The sequence below is a fragment of the Dermacentor variabilis genome, chromosome 8 (genome assembly GCF_050947875.1).
Source record: "Dermacentor variabilis isolate Ectoservices chromosome 8, ASM5094787v1, whole genome shotgun sequence".
Classification (NCBI taxonomy): Eukaryota; Metazoa; Arthropoda; class Arachnida; order Ixodida; family Ixodidae; genus Dermacentor; species Dermacentor variabilis.
The window spans coordinates 33,195,244-33,210,877 of NC_134575.1; the positions used below are offsets into that span (position 1 = coordinate 33,195,244).

Genomic DNA, 15,634 nt, shown 5'->3' on the forward strand with positions numbered 1-15,634 from the left:
CCCACTCTGCTCCGTCCAGGCGCCCTCATGACGTGGCGTCGCAGACAATGGGGAATTTAGGTGCCGTTTTTCTGCTACAGATGCCAGTTTCTTTGCTCATGGACCATTTGACACTCCCGCATCATAAAAAGAAAGACATAGAAGATATAAATGTTTCGAATTTGTGAATACCTTGGTAAAACGGAAGTCCGCTCGATTCCTGTTTGAAATTGCGTGCATTTGCACATCCCTAGCTGTCATGAGCTGTTATGTAATATTCAAAGAAACAGTATAACATTCTCAAATCTAATGTCACTACAAAAGTGCTGCCGTTTGTTTTTGAACTTGCAGAAGTTGCACTACATGCTTCTCACACAGATGGCACTTGGCCGGTGGGAAGGTTGGGGAAACTCAAGGTACCCAGAGGCGAATGAATCATGACATGACGGCTCAATCCGTTCTTGAAAACGCCGCGACTGCCACAAGCAAGTGCAACGAGAACAAATCCGAGCAGCACTCTCATTTACTTTTTTTTTACTGAGCACCATCGTCATACCTAGCCTTACCGCTACACGACGACACCAAATTTTGCTCTGTGTAATGATGTCGCAGCAAGGTTCAGGATGGCAGGTGTGGCATTTAGAGATCAGTTCTAGTATCAAGTTCAGATATCTTGCAAGCGCTTCCCAACCTTCATACTAAGTAAGCTCATGCCTTCACACTTGCCAAGTGTCGTCTAGTGTGGTTCGAGAAATGTGCGGTGGAATTTCTACAAGCTACACAATATGTGCTAGTACGCCTTTTAAATGATGCAACACAATTCAAAACTCTCTTGGCACTGACATAACGAGTTGTTAAAAACATGACACTGCGTCCACAAGTCCTTGCAAAAATAAAGTTTTTTTAAGTTCAATCCATCAAACGATATCACGGTTACTGCCACATTCTTAGCCCATGAAAAAAAAATGGAAGAAAAGGAACCTCAGCACTAAACTGCAATTTGAGGATGGTTGTTGTTTACGTCTCGCTCATATTTTGTTTTACAAATACTGAAGTTACGGAAACGGCAATATGCAAGTCAAGCCAGGCCGAGCATTTGCCGAAGAAAGCCTTTCAATAAGGGTTCGTTAGAATGGAATTTTCTAGTCTAAGATGAATATTCTGAAAACTCTGGCTTTGAAAACTCAAATAAGAAATATTTCCTCCAGAAGAACAATCACCTCAGTGCAATTAAAACAAAGATGAACAAAGAATATTTCACTTGAATGCATAAACAAATCTGCAGGCAGCCTATATTCCATACATGCCAGGCAACGCTACAAAGGCTTCTCTCACTGATCGCATGCGTTAGCAGAAAAATTGTGCATCACACATCAAAGAAAGACATAAGTATACACCATGTTCTCTGATCTAACATTAAGTCTCATACTACGATGCAGCAAAATGCAATGCAATTATTGCATGGAAGGCATCACAGATGTGAAACACATGTATAACTGAACCAGCAGAGAAAACACAAGGAAGGCGGGAGATGGAAATTCAAGACGATGAGCAAACAGTCAAGTGCACTTGTCGAAACGTTGGCTCTCGCTTTTACCTTGTTCTCGTTTTGCTCATCGTCTTGAACAAGCAGCATGGCATGTTCCTGCAACCAGCAGCCAAAACATAGTATGCCACACACTGGAAGCACAAAGGCACACAAATAATATGCGATTTGATACAACTTTAATGTCCACAAGTTCTAGTTGTAATATGTGAATTACTTATCCCACATTCTCACAGATGGAAAACAATTGCACTGCATAATGCATGGAGTGATATTTCTATGGCTGCACTACTTGCATAGCCTTCACAGCATTGCCTGCTAGACATAAAACGGAGTATATAAAAAGAAAACTTGATTTGATAACTGCAACTGCAAGATATCACGGTAAAACAAAACAACAGTGCTTTCACGTGACGTTGAAAACGAATGCCGGCCTGAATATTTGCAGCAGAGACAGTTCAACAACACAGATTCTAACTAGAGCATATTAGCACGAAATGCTGGAGCAGACGGAACACAAGGAATGGAGAAGGGCGAACGCTGTTTTACATTTGTCAGTTCCAGCATGTTGCGCTGATATGCCTCAATTAGAATGCAGAAACAAAACTAGCCCAACAGCCAGTCCTAACAACACACATTTGAGGCAATCTAGCAGTGTATCTTTTCACACGGCAGGCACTAACAGCCATTCTTAACTGTAGTATTTTAACTGCAGACGAATATTTGCAAACTTTGAATATGAAATTATAAAACCAAACACAACTCAAAAGAGAAAATCTATTTCAATCTTATTTGAAATACTGAACGCTCACATACCCCCACTTGCCAATGCTTACAAGTTGGCTGGCTGCAGGGTATTTAAGCATATGGTTTAGCAGCCCTTTCTTACCGTAGTTACAAGTACAGTGGTGTCCACTCTTAATGGGACACTAATGAGAAAAACCAAGTTGCCAAATTTAGCGTTTGGCTCCTTTAGAAAACAACGTATCCCACCTTTATGAATGAAAAGTTAACTACTCCTGCGCAGACAATGTTAAAACTCACGACGTTATGGCTAGCTGGTGCTGCAACTTCAAGGTAGCATCACTACTTGCCTTTCGTTTTTTCTTTTTCCTTTTTTTTTTCTGGCTAATATCAAGCCTTCACTTAGACTAAAGTGGCTATCTTGATATTCTAGAAAAGTAACCATATTTTTTCTGTGAACAGCAGTTAACAAGTGCTTGACTCCTTGACACATTTAGGGACTTCCACATATGATCTTTAGAAGAACAGCCCTGTTGCTTCTAATCTGCAAGAGTAGCCAAGAAACACTCGAAGAACTCTTGCATACTTCTGACAAAACACCATGGCAACAACCAATTTACTCCAGCAATTAAATGTTACAACCTGTTTCATTATGAGATGGGCCAATCTGTAATGGTAGTGCAATGTCGCATAGCGTCTCAAAAAGATTTAGCTAGCCGTCGCGGGGAAAGTATGGGGGAAATCTGATGCACTCGCACAAGGAAGGTGAATCGCTGCTAAGCGCCACGACGCACCCAGCAGTTGTCAAAGAGCAAGCTTGCACGTGAAAAAGAGTGTGCTAATGTTGTTACTTTCCTGTGCCATGCTTGCATCTGTGGCCTAAAAGATAGAGCATTGAGCAGTCGCAGGATAAGCGTGCTAGCGAGCTGCGAGAAACATTCACAGCTTCAACGTAGCAGCGTACATGTACTGGCATTGCACTACTTTCCTTGCGCATTTGCACCACAAGTTTGCAAACCTAGCAAACAGCATCGCATGTGCAACCAACGTTGCAGGCACTGCGTCTCGATCAACCCTGTGGTACAATGCATGAAATGAGTTCGACAGGTTAGTGCTCGTACGTTCCCAATGTATACCCCGTTTCATAGATAGCAGTCGACGCTGTGGAAGCTACACAAGAAGTTTGGTCAAGGAAAATGATCACTTCGCACGTTCCGTCTACGCTTTGCTGCATGCCAAGGGCATTCACTCGTGCGAGAATGCACGTGAGCCTCCTCACACCGGGTTGCAAGTAAAAAAAAACGAAAGGAACAAAAATGAAAATGATCTAAAACAATGCATTAGCAACTGTATACCACAGGGTGTTTCTTTCTAAGGATTACAACTTGTTTCATTCTATACTGAGCCTATATAAGCAACAGTTGCGCACAATTGCCGCCAAAAAACTTCAGGCTATATCCAAGTACGAACAAAGCCACTGCAAGAAGGCTCGCTATCAACTGCCAAGTTTGGAACGGAGTTTTTCTCGTGCACAGCTGCCATTTACTCGTGCACAGCTGCCATGCCTTAGTGGTCAGAACACAAGGCTTGAAAACTGCATGTTCAAGTGTGACTTCTTGGAGGTTTTACATTTTTTCCCCATGTGCGAGGCATTAACTGAAACATGAAAAACAATCAGCCAGCTCTTTTCTTTTTCCTTCTTTTTTTTTTTTAGCTCTATGTAACTGCTGTTCACAGTAGCAGCAGTGGATATGTTTGTGGTCGCCCTATCTGTCTTGGCTGGTGCAGTGGTATCAACACCATTCACAGCTGTGTAGAAATGCTAAAGCACGGCTCGAAAAAGAAAAAAAAGTTGTGCAGATTCCACAAAGTGTGAGAATTGGTTTAGGCGAAGCTTTCTTTGGATTTTGCAAGGAATGCTGTTCTTTATTAACAGCCATTCCCACGTACAGAGTGCACGGTGAAGTTGGTCGCATTTACGTTGAATGAGGCGCTACCCTCTGAAAATTATGTGGCGCTCCAATACTGCAGACACGTCTGACAGAAACCGGAGTCTTGCACACTGAACTGAACTCATCCTGTGCAATGTATTTCAAGAGTACTTGATTGCAGCCGTAAAAGACATGGTTCCATTTTGCTGCTGTGTCTTTACTGCGTGTTGACACTATCCGGCTTTCCATTTACAACCAAGCATGCACTCGCGTTCCAAGCTATTAGCTGCATATCGATGCTGCTCTGCTTCGCATATCTAAGAGAAATGTTCGCCATGCTAACTGTTAACTATCGCCTCCACTCGATACCGATACCGCTGTGCTTTGCATTTCTAAGCCAACATATGCTTACCGTAAAATACCATGGAAGCGCCCAGTTTCGCAGAAGCGCCCAGTATTCACACTTCCGAAACTTCATAATTCTGAAAATTATATGTGAAGTGCGCGTTCCCTCCAAAGTGCCAGCATCAGCCGAAATATTCACCCCACTGCAGTCGCTACGAGACCGCTAGGGGCGACGACGGGAATAATCGCTTCCTTGCTGTGGAAAGGGAAATGCCGTTTGGGGCGAAGATAATGCAGAGTGACAATGAACAGTTCTTGAAAGAAAACCCAGTGGTCTCACGGCTTTTGTGAGTCACATCTTGATAAAGCGTGCATGCAGCCGCTGTTTCCACACTTCTCGTGCAATCTGCTACGCACACAGCCACTGTTCAAGTCGCGCGAGTGTCGGCAACGAATGCATTGACCTCCAATTTTTCGCTGACTAGGAAGAGTCGTTCGTTGGTTTCAGTGGCGATGAATAGGTGCTAGTGCACCCCATCATTTACCATTTAAAAACAAACATGCTTTCTTCGATTCCGTAACCACCGTAGCCCTACCTTGAAGTTTTTTGTAGGCCGTCATCTTGGATTCTTGGTATTTATTGCTTCGACCGGACGAGCGCCCATATCTAGATTAACCCAATCGTGAGTGAAAGTGGGATGGGTGCTTCCGTGGTATTTTATGGTATATCTTAAACCATGCTTTTCTGCTCATCAAAGATGTTCCTGATCTGCTCTAAGCTTGTTTCGAACATCTGCCTTCTCTGCACTTAGAGCACACTTCAACCCCACTATGTTGGTGTTGCAGCTCTTTGCTGCGTTCGGTGTGCAATGTGTTTGGTTGCTACACAACGTAGTATTTCTCAAAGCGCCCCTCACCAGGCCACATGTCACATTTTTCTTATATGCTAGAAGTTATGCGCCCTCTAAGGAGTGTTCTACCGCAAGAACTTTTCAAATTAGTTTATTAATAGCAGAGATAAAAATATTTTAAGTGCTGTGAACCCATGATTTCAGGATGCGAGCACCACCGCCAACATAGACGCTCTCTCCACTTGGCCCATCTAGCCTCTGCAAGCGAAATTCCTTTCCTGCGTTCTCCCTTACTGGAGCCGGAGGGTTGCTTGACAGATATGTCATGGGCCCCACCTCCTTATTTTTTTTCCTCTCTCTCTCTCTCTTCAGAGGCACACTTCCGGTGTTGGTCTTGCGTGCGAGCTGTTGCGTTTGTCTCGTTTCGCACAGCGAACGATTTTGCGCGCTCTGCACGAGAGCACCTGATTAGCAGTATAAGTCAGTGCCACAAACATGAGTACTGAGGCAGGTGCGAGAGGATGAAAGAGCATGGCCACGGCACTGGAACACAGCAGAAAATGACATTGTTTCGTTTTCTGCACGCGCGACGTGAGAACAAGCCGACGAAGCAGAAGTACATCTCTCTTGCTACGATACGAAGCAAAACAAGAAGCACGCTGACATTCAGTTTTTATGTGTTATTATTTCTCTAAGCTTCAATTCGTCTACTGAAGCAACAGATTAGACAAATAACTGATATTGCCTTGCATAATCTCGAAGTCGCGCGCCGCTATGAGTGATGTCACAGCACGGTGATGTACATAGGCGCACTTGCGCATTTGCCGTCGACGCTCCTGCTGGGAGCAGGGTGCCCACAAAGAGAAGGGCAAACGGCCATTCAGGTTGAAATTAAAGCTCTTTCCGCGGGCGCGTAAGGATATAATACTTAGCAGACACTATCGTTAGCGTGCATTGTATGCACTGTGCTTGTCTGCTCAAAATGGCTAGACCTGGTGAGGGGCCCTTTAAAGACCTGCTGCTACATACCACCAATCGTACTTCGCGCTCTAACGTACTAATGCTTTCGTGCTGCACTCTAGTGCCACACGTATTGTGCAAGGCAGCAGCTGCCAGCATTCGTGAAGCCGGGTGAAAAGCCAAAGAAAGCTTTGCTTAAAAAAAAAAGAAACTATAGATAGCAACACAGAGCTATTGGATATGATCGCTGCAAGAAGCTACGACAATGCACGAGTTTCCCAGAACTGAAATTCGAGTGGGTGGGGGTGGAAGTGTCCTTATTCTTAACAATGGCACACACAAATACTTCCCATTAAATGGTGTTCTGCACACACCCCAAAAATTAGATAATGACGAAGTCGCACCAACAAGCTATTGAGGCATAAAGCATGGCCAGCAAAGTGTTACTGCCTACACTTATCAGTCTAGCCATGCATGTCAGGACTACAGCCGATTCACAAGGTTCTGCAGTACACAGCTAATGTGGCTCCCCGTGATGAAAAAAAAATCAATGATCCAAGGACAGCGCCTGAAAGGCTGCTAATTTACGTTACTGATTTTCACTCACACAATGGAAGCATAACAACAGCAACTGATTTGAAAGCTTCAAAACATTCGCTGTCCAAATAAGAGCTCAAAAGAGAGGAACTGATGTTTGAATCGGCAATACATGCAGAAAACTTGCCAAGTATCAGTTCCAGAAGCAGTCACCATAAGGTGGTTCATACACAAAAAGGAGGTGAGAGTATAAAGTTGCGTGCAGTGCTGGCCTGTTCTCCTAATTGCACAGTTTGAATGCAGGTAACACCGGGCACATCACACTTAGCTATTGCACAAAAACAAAGCCATACTACTGTGCATCCAGGATGTCGCCCACCTTGAGATACTGCCGTATGCACAACCAGCAATCTCGACCAAGGTCGACCAACTGCTTCTGACCGTCGTCGCGCCTGTGGCAAGTCACACCATACTTGACGACTCCTGCCAGACACATGAAGTCATCCATCTCGGAAAAGGACTTGAGGCTAGCCTTGATCCGCGACACAGCCTCGTTTTCATCGACAGATGCGAGTTCCTGCACTTTTGCCACCAGTCCGGGGTTAAAGTGCACCAGCTCGGCGGCTGCTGCACAGTACTTGTGCCTCATTCCCATGACAAAGTGTGCAGCGCGCATCACCAGAGAAAAGTTGCGCCGCACGACGTCCGCAACAGTGAACCAGTCGCCTCCAAGCTCCCGGCGTTTGCTCAGGCGCATGCCAAGGAGTGTGTAGTTACTGGAAAAGTTTGGCGACAGCTTCCGGATCAGTGAGATGGCCGACTTGTAGTCGTCGGGGTAGAAGGACAGGTCGCAAAGCGCCCGACTGTGTTGCAGCGTGTCTGCCAGCATCTGAGTCTCGGTATCGTCAAAGCAGAGGCCCCCGATGAACAGCCTACGTATGCTCTTGTTGACAGACAGCGCCTGCACCAGTGCCCGCTCGGGCCGGTCAGCAGCATTCCAGTTGCCCGAGTCGAAAAAGAATGTCAGTTCCAGCTCCCTGAGCACCGTCGTGCCTGTGATGTACTGCGCTATCAGGGAGCTCACTTTGCCATTGAACAGTTCCTGGCTCACCCTAAGGCACAGTGACGTCACGTGATTGCATGACGGAAGCAGGCACAGGGTCGTATGCAGCGGGTCGAAGTCGTGGAGGATCGTCGAGTCGACGCTGATGCACGATAGCTCCTTGCACTCCGTGAGCGTCGCGACCGGGTCCTGGATCACGTGGTGTATGCCGAGGAAGAACCGCTCTCGCATGCCGGTTTCTCGCAGGGCGCGGCATATTTCCGCCACGTCCTTGCGCCGAAGTCGCTCGACGGTAATCTTCTTCAGGGACGCGTTCAACGCGAGCGCCCTGAAGAAGCACCTGCACTCGTCGGGGTTGAAGCACGACAGGTCCAAGGTTAGCTCGTCGAGCGTCTTGTTCTCGGTCAGGGCCACAAGCCACGGACGGATTCGGCTAGACACGCTGCCGAAGTTTTCCATGTGGTGCATGCCCGCGTCAGCCCCGTACTGAGGCGCGCGCTCGTACCAGACGCAGCCGACCATGTGGAAGCTCCTCAGGGTCCGGTTCTGACTCAGCAGCCGGGTGATGAGCTGGATGTTCTCGTTGTCCAGAGAGAAACGCACCAGGTTAAGCTCGGAGAGGGTGCTGTTCTGGAAAAGCGCCCGGATGATCAGGCGCAGCTCGATGACGTTCTTCAGGTAGCGCGACGTCACGCTCAGGGTGCGCAACGTCTGGTTCTCGCGCAGGTAGTCGGCGAACATCAGGCTGCACTTGGATGAGACCGGGCTCAGTATGCACGTGTTGAGCGACAGTGTCGTGATGGTCGAGTTTCTCTTGAGCCCCTGCAGGATGACGATCGCGTCCTCCCGCTCGATGTGCAGGTGGCTCATCGTGAGCGTCGTCAGCGACTCGGTGCCGGCCAGGAACTCCGACAGGCCGTCGAGGAAAGTCCGGTCGAAGTGCACCTGCCGGCACTCGAGCTCCCGCAGGTTGTGCAGGTGGGGCAGCGCGCCGGCGAAGCTCTGCGACGCGTACGTGTTCATGGTCAGCAGACACAGCTTGAGCTTCCGTAGGCTCGGGCTCTTGCGCAGCGCGTCGCATATCAGCTGGTGGTGGCCCTTGAATATGTAGCCGTTGAGGTCCACCGAAACGACGCAGCGGTGAAGCGTGAGCAGCCGGTGCAGGAGCGTGGCCGCCTCGTGCTTCTGTTCCGGCATCTCCAGGGGAACGTGCGCGCCGTGCATTTCGACGAGAGACAGCTGGCCCGGCGAAAGCTCCCTCAGTTCGAGACCCACCTGCCAGAAGAACTCGTTCCACAGGGGGAGGTCTCCGAAGATGTCGCACAGGCGGCCCTCGCTGCTTGTGCATCGAGTCCGGTAGTTGATGCTGGAGCCCGAAAAAAAGCTTTTGGCCAGGCGCAGGTTGGCCGACAGTACTGCGCTGGGCTTTCTCCGCGGGCCTCCCCATGTCTCCGAAGGTCCACACTTACGTTTGGGCATGCTGAATGATAGCGCGGCGGTACCGCTTTCCATCCACGAGACAAACTTATCAAGCGCACGGACGAGCTGTGCGTGTCCCCGCTACGGAATCATCTGCGAGTGCTGGCCCGGGTGCCGCGTCTTGACGTGCGGAGACGCAGACTACTGCGGTAAGACAGGTTGTTTGGTCGTCAATTGCGCGCCATTGCAAGACGAAGCCACGGAACACCGACAACAAACTGACGCAGCACGGACATTTTTCGCAACGGCACGAACGATGCTCCGGACGCTGCCATGATTGTCGCGCACATGTTGCCAGCAGTCAGAGAGGCTCCACTTGGCCACACCGCGGGCGAGGAGGAAATCGAAGCAATCTAACGAACCCTCCTCGACGTTATAGAACCAGCTTGCCTGAACATGCTGCCTGAACATGTGGGCGCCACTATTACTTCCTTTAATCGCACTACATGCCCAGAGACGTGCGTTTTTGGGTGGTGTCCAAATCCACACCCCCATCAACGGCGTTCTCTGGGCAATGCTCTGGGTAACAAAAGCTGATCTCGAAGGCCTTGCTTTTGTTTTGCTGCACTTGCGTCGTGGACAATTTTGGAGCGCTTGCCGCTGCTCGGTTGAAAATTTGCAGAAAGAACAAATTTGGTCCACATCGTTCATTACAACACTCTCTGTCGTTCCAAACTTCATAATGATCGGTGCCTGCAGTCATGACCTCGGTGCCAAAAAACGTACACTCGCCAAGAATAAAAGGTTGGTATATCTCGGGAAAATTACCTTGCGTCCTGTTTATCGTGTGTATAGAGTTGATTGGATGTAAAATCAACTAGACACACGATAAACAGGACGCGGGGTAATCTTCCCGAGATATACACCCGAACGCTGCGCCACCTCACCCATATATTGCCGCGCGCCGATGCTTACATCTTCACTGTGATCAAGGGACCCGTACGCGGAGTCCGAAACGTCTGTTCTTTATTTTTCTTTTATTCTTGGCGAGTGCACGTTTTTTGGCACCAATATGTTTCCTCGCCAAGCGAGTTTTCGTCGAACACTTGACTAAGTCATGGCCTTCGTGATTAACTTTTTATACAGTTTTCACACGGTGCATTTTCGATCGCGATTGAGCCTGATTAGCACCACATTTCTCGACAGCGATTGGCTCCATTCCCTGGCTTAATTGCACAAAAAAGCCAATCGCGATTGAAAATTTGTGGGGCCGCAACATTCATATATGTGTGCAGATTACCAGCGAAACTGTTTAGGCTGCATATTGTAAGATTTCGGGACGATGTCGCCGCTGCCACCATTTGTAAGATTTGGAGTCGGGCTTGTAGGACGATCGGAGGGACTTGGGGCGACAGGACTGGGCGAGCAGGATTTATTTACATATTAACATTTTGAACAAGAGATACATTTACACAGTCTATGCGTGACTCCCAAATGGAGCCCGCAAGACGAACATACAGCAAACGAGCACACAGCTCACGAGTACATTGACGAGCACAGAGCACGACGACGAGCACTCAATCTGTCCCTAGTTCCCTAGGTGAGGAAAACGTTCGACCAGTCAATCCGTAGAAAGTCCTCGTGGTCGCCTTTGTGAGAAGGGGGTATAGGAGTTTTACACACACTCATGCTGCACAGGTTTCAGTGCTCTCTCCGAGGGCCGACGACCTTTGCAGCGCAGTCGTCGTGGTATCCATTGTCTGGTGTCCCGTAGTGAGGTGGTCACGCCCGACCCCAGCTGGCACTGCTAAATTCCAGAGCTGCCTTTTTCCTGTAGTCGCCACGTGCGTCAGCAGACTGGGACGAATCCTGGGGCCCCCGTACCGCAAAGCACCCTTCTGCCAGGGCGGCTCCCCCTGCCGCAGAGAGACCATGACGACCCGGCAAATTAACCAACAATGCACGGGGCGCCAAACGTGGCCAGCCCTGCTGTCATCACCGATCCTCCAAACGCGGCGCATGGTCGGTTAGCGTTGTCGTCCTCGCTCGTTCTCTGAAGGGCGCCGACACCGCGGTCGAAGCACGTGCAGCGGGCTGAAATAGCTGGCACGTTGCTACCTCGGCCGGCCATTCCTAACAATATATACATGGGCTGAATGCATTATGCAATCATATATTTTTTTTCATGCGGCACCACACTACGCCGACACAAGCGCCGCCGCGGTCATCGCACTTCCCATGCATCTGCCGCAACCGCTGCTGCAGCCGCGCCGGCACCTCTGACGCGCAGGTCACGTGTGCAGGTGCCCTCGCCACACTTTCCCCCTCTTTCCCTACTGGTCTCCATTCCTGTCCGTGCGCCGTGTCCCCGATATGGACGTAAGCCGCCCAGAGTTCCCGCTCTGGGAACGCATGCGGGAGATGCATACGGCGGCTAGAGGTAAGCAGTACACTGTAGTAAGTAGCTTCGCTATTCGCAACTTTCACAGATGGTAGCGACGCCATGCGGCAGCCGTCGTAAGCCTCAACGAGGGGATGCCCGCGTTTCGTAGCCGCGTCGCCCGCGTTCAGTTGTGGTGCGCTGGAGCCTTTGTTTTGTATTTGACTGGGGTCCCTTTTTACAGCGGTATTTCAGAGCTCTGCAGTCATCTACGCAGCTGAGGCACAGGTTGCCTTTCGCAGTGACACTGTTTTGACGGGTTACGTGTTTGATGAAATGGGCAAGACGTACAAAAGCAACAAAATGTGCTGTGTGCCTCAGTGCACACGCCGTGCAGTCAAAGGCGAGGTAAGCCTTCACTCGTTTCCTTGCGAGGAACCAATGAAAAAGGAGTGCGCAGTGAAATTGCGCATTGGGAAGCCTGTCACAAAAACAATGTGTTAACTGCATACTCTTCGAGAGCTGGCTTCTCGCACGCCTTGCCATATCTCGTGGCGTCGTTTCCTTGGAAGTTTTGCGTCAGCAGTTTTTCAATTTTGTTTTGCCAGCTGTTTGTTGGTGATGGCGCAAATCTACAACGTGTGGCACTTGCTTCCTGTTATTCTGAGCATTCGCTCTCTTTGTCACTGTGTATTATTTTGCCCAGCAGTCTCGGCACAAATTCTAACTGCTTGTGCTGAGCTCACAGCAAACATCTCCTTATAAAATTTTGCTAGCTGAGCACTCAAATGGTTCATATCAGCTCTGTAAATTCTTAACTTGTCCCAGTCTCTGAATGCGACTTCATAGAAGAGAAGTTCCTCAAACTTTTGTGAATGCTGGTTGGTGAGGATATGCACAATCAGGTACGGCTCACAGCCTGTGTTGCCTGCTTGCTTGCCTGCTTTGCAAGAGCAGTGGCCCTGTAAGAAAAAAAATTGTTGCGCCAATGCAGGACAGGCACTCTTCATGTTATGTGAATAAACGTGACGTATTGCGCTTTCTCCCGTTTCATTGTGTATCTTTTTTCCTTTCGTGCTGCCTTCGTGCAGTATTTTCTTAGCGGCTTTTTGCATCTGGGTTCCAAGAAAATATTCATGTAAGTACTGGAAGAACCACTTTTGAGGTGTGGGCAGGCGAATCGAGTTCTACGGTTCATCGGAGAATGACCAAATCGATGTAATGATCCTACGGCGATGAAATCAGCTTTTCGGCATCATTAAACGTTTGCCATGTGCTGTACGACTGCATAGACGATGCTTTAGCAAATGAATGCGAGCGAATACCCTTTGTTTACTAGCGCATAAAGGCAGCATAGTTTGCCAGGCAACGCGAGGCAAGGGTTCGGACACCGAAGCCGTGGCAGTACACGGGGCCCCTCTTAACGTGTAGCGGTGCTCACAGCCGCGCATCGTAGCAAAAATGCAGACGACGTGAAGCAGCAACTCGTGGTCCCTTTACGCATAAACTAGTCTGCCTGGAAACGCACATGTGTCAGACGCACCTGCAGGCTGAAGGGCGCAGCCATGTGCTCGCGTGTTCAAACTAAGAGTGGACGACCGAATATGTAGTACACGTATACCATGCCACACGCACCAGCAGCAAGCAATTCATTTTCATGGAGCGTTGGGGCCCGCTCACGCCTCTGCAGTAAACGCAGTGAGCTGTTTTAATTTCCTGAAGTGCGGCCACTGAAGCCTATTCGGCGAGGGACTCGAAAAAAAAAATACAAAGCCAGTAAATAGCACATGTACCCATTTTTATGGTTTCGTCGCTCCTAAATTCGAACCACAGCTCGTGCGGTTTCTGCCGCACTTGTGATGTTTGCAGGCACAATCCTTGGACGGTGTACTACGAGACTGTGCATTCTTTCAAGCCGCAGCAAACGATGTGTCCTGCGTTCAACACTTCTTCACCTTCAACCAGTCACCGAACACGCGTTTCTGAACCCCCGATGTGGGTCATAATACATCCCAGAGTCATGGTCTTTGAAATGAAGACATGACAATACCACGCTGCGGCCGGAAACACTATGCGATCCGATGCAGCGTGTACAATAGCCGGTGGCGTCTGCACGATCCCCTTAACGACAGCCATATTGAATTTCGAGTAGCGCCACCTATAGGCGGTGAAAGTTGCGAATAGAGGTTCACCGACGATTACGATACTCTGGAATGCGAAAGTTGTTTTCATTTCGCAATATAATTGCTGTTGCGGACAATGTCTCGTGCGGTACTTTGCAAACGGAGCGAAGTGTGGGGTGACTGCCTTGCTAACCTGGAGGTCGCGAGAGGCAGCGCGAGGGTGACGCGGGGGCGCGCGATTCACAGCAGCCACCGCGGACGGACCTCCCAAACAACGTGTGCTACTCTGGCGCTATCTCGTAGTCATCGTCGCCGCACTACGCTTTCGCGATACCTTCCTCCTCCGCTTTCCTTCTCGCGCCTTACATCCCCCACTGCACTCCGCGTCCGCTCTTCCATCCTTTCTTCACAATCACACACACGAGCTCTCTCTCTCTCGTTCGCTCGGTTGCGCCGACGCTGGCCGCAGCTAGGAACGGTCCCGAGCTGCGATCTAAAATACCATCTTGATCGAACTCGATCGTGAACAAAAACATTGACTCTATGGTATGTTTTCAGCTCAGCAATAGGTGATGTCCAAATCCACGCCTCAAAGGCTGGCGCCCTCTGGATTTAAAAATGTGAATCTTAAAGGCTATGTATCTACTGGTTGAATGCAGCGGAAGCAATTTTGGGGAGCCAGAAGCGCGTCGTAGACGAAGGTTTTTTTTTTTTTTAAAATACGGATGCTTTTCGATGTGCCTATATGTGACGCTGGTTTTAGTATGAAGCCCGAAGGTCTTGGCAACTTATATGGGAGATCAGGGCGTCACTGCTAAGCATATGACAACGTTTTAGCTCAAAACAACATTCTATTATTTCTCAATTAGTTTAAAGTTTATATTAACAGATCAAGAGCAGTTAAACTGCTACTGTTCTCCGTGTAACTCTGCACGCCTTCAAGGGTGAAATAACTGCAAGCGCTGGCTTCATCTCTGCTGGTAAGAACCTGCGAGGGCTGCCAGTCCAGAATTTCTTTTTATAACCTCCTCAGTTTTAGAAATGCGACGCGTATGACGTGTTTCCATCTCTAAAAATAATTTCCTTCTCATTCAACCAGTAAAAATGTATCCTTTAAAATCTGCATTTTAAATCCAGACGAAATGGTTTACGGGGCGTGGATTTGGACACCACCTATTGCACCACCTAGAGAGAGAGAGAGAGAGAGAAAACATTTATTTATCATGAGTTTGGGCGACTTCCTCGCAGGGTGGAGCCCTCAGTTCAGGGCCCCATTGGCTTGCGCCACTCCGCGTGCCCGCCGGATCAGCCGTCGCTGCTCTTGCTGGTCTGAGCTGGTCAGCGCAGTCTCCCAGGAGGAAGGGGAAGGTGAAGGAATAGGGGAGTAGCCCGGAGGGTGTGGGCACTCCCACGTGCAATGATATACTGTGGGCTTTGCTCCACAATAGGGACAGTATGAGGGATATGGTGTTGGGTGGAAGAGGCGAAGATAAAAGAGGCAGGGAAATGAATTAGTTTGAAGCTGTCGCCACGCGACGGCATCTTCTCGATTAAGGGAATTATGTGGTGGAGGGAAGTGTCTCCTGGTATCTCTGTAATATTGTAGAGTTTCAGTGTAGTTCAGTGGTTCTGTCGGTGCGTCGTCTGGGTTAGACAGCTCTTCCAATGGCGCCCGGTTAGCGAGCTCTCGGGCTACCGCATTAGCGCGTTCATTACTATGGAGAGAGGCGTGTCCAGGTGTCCAGACGATACGCAC

At 48.9% G+C, this 15,634-nt stretch overlaps 1 protein-coding gene across 1 annotated transcript; it reads right to left on the bottom strand.

The window, feature by feature from the left end:
- Positions 1-860: 860 nt before the first annotated feature.
- LOC142589951 (uncharacterized) lies at positions 861-9,712 on the bottom strand. Its single transcript, XM_075701684.1, has one exon. It carries the CDS (start codon positions 9,466-9,468, stop codon positions 7,246-7,248), a length of 2,223 nt encoding a protein of 740 aa, XP_075557799.1. The 5' UTR covers positions 9,469-9,712; the 3' UTR covers positions 861-7,245.
- Positions 9,713-15,634: the final 5,922 nt, after the last annotated feature.

Bases quoted from the DNA above. Each gene is read 5' to 3' on its own strand.
- LOC142589951 (XM_075701684.1), bottom strand. From the start codon at position 9,468: ATGGAAAGCGGTACCGCCGCGCTATCATTCAGCATGCCCAAACGTAAG.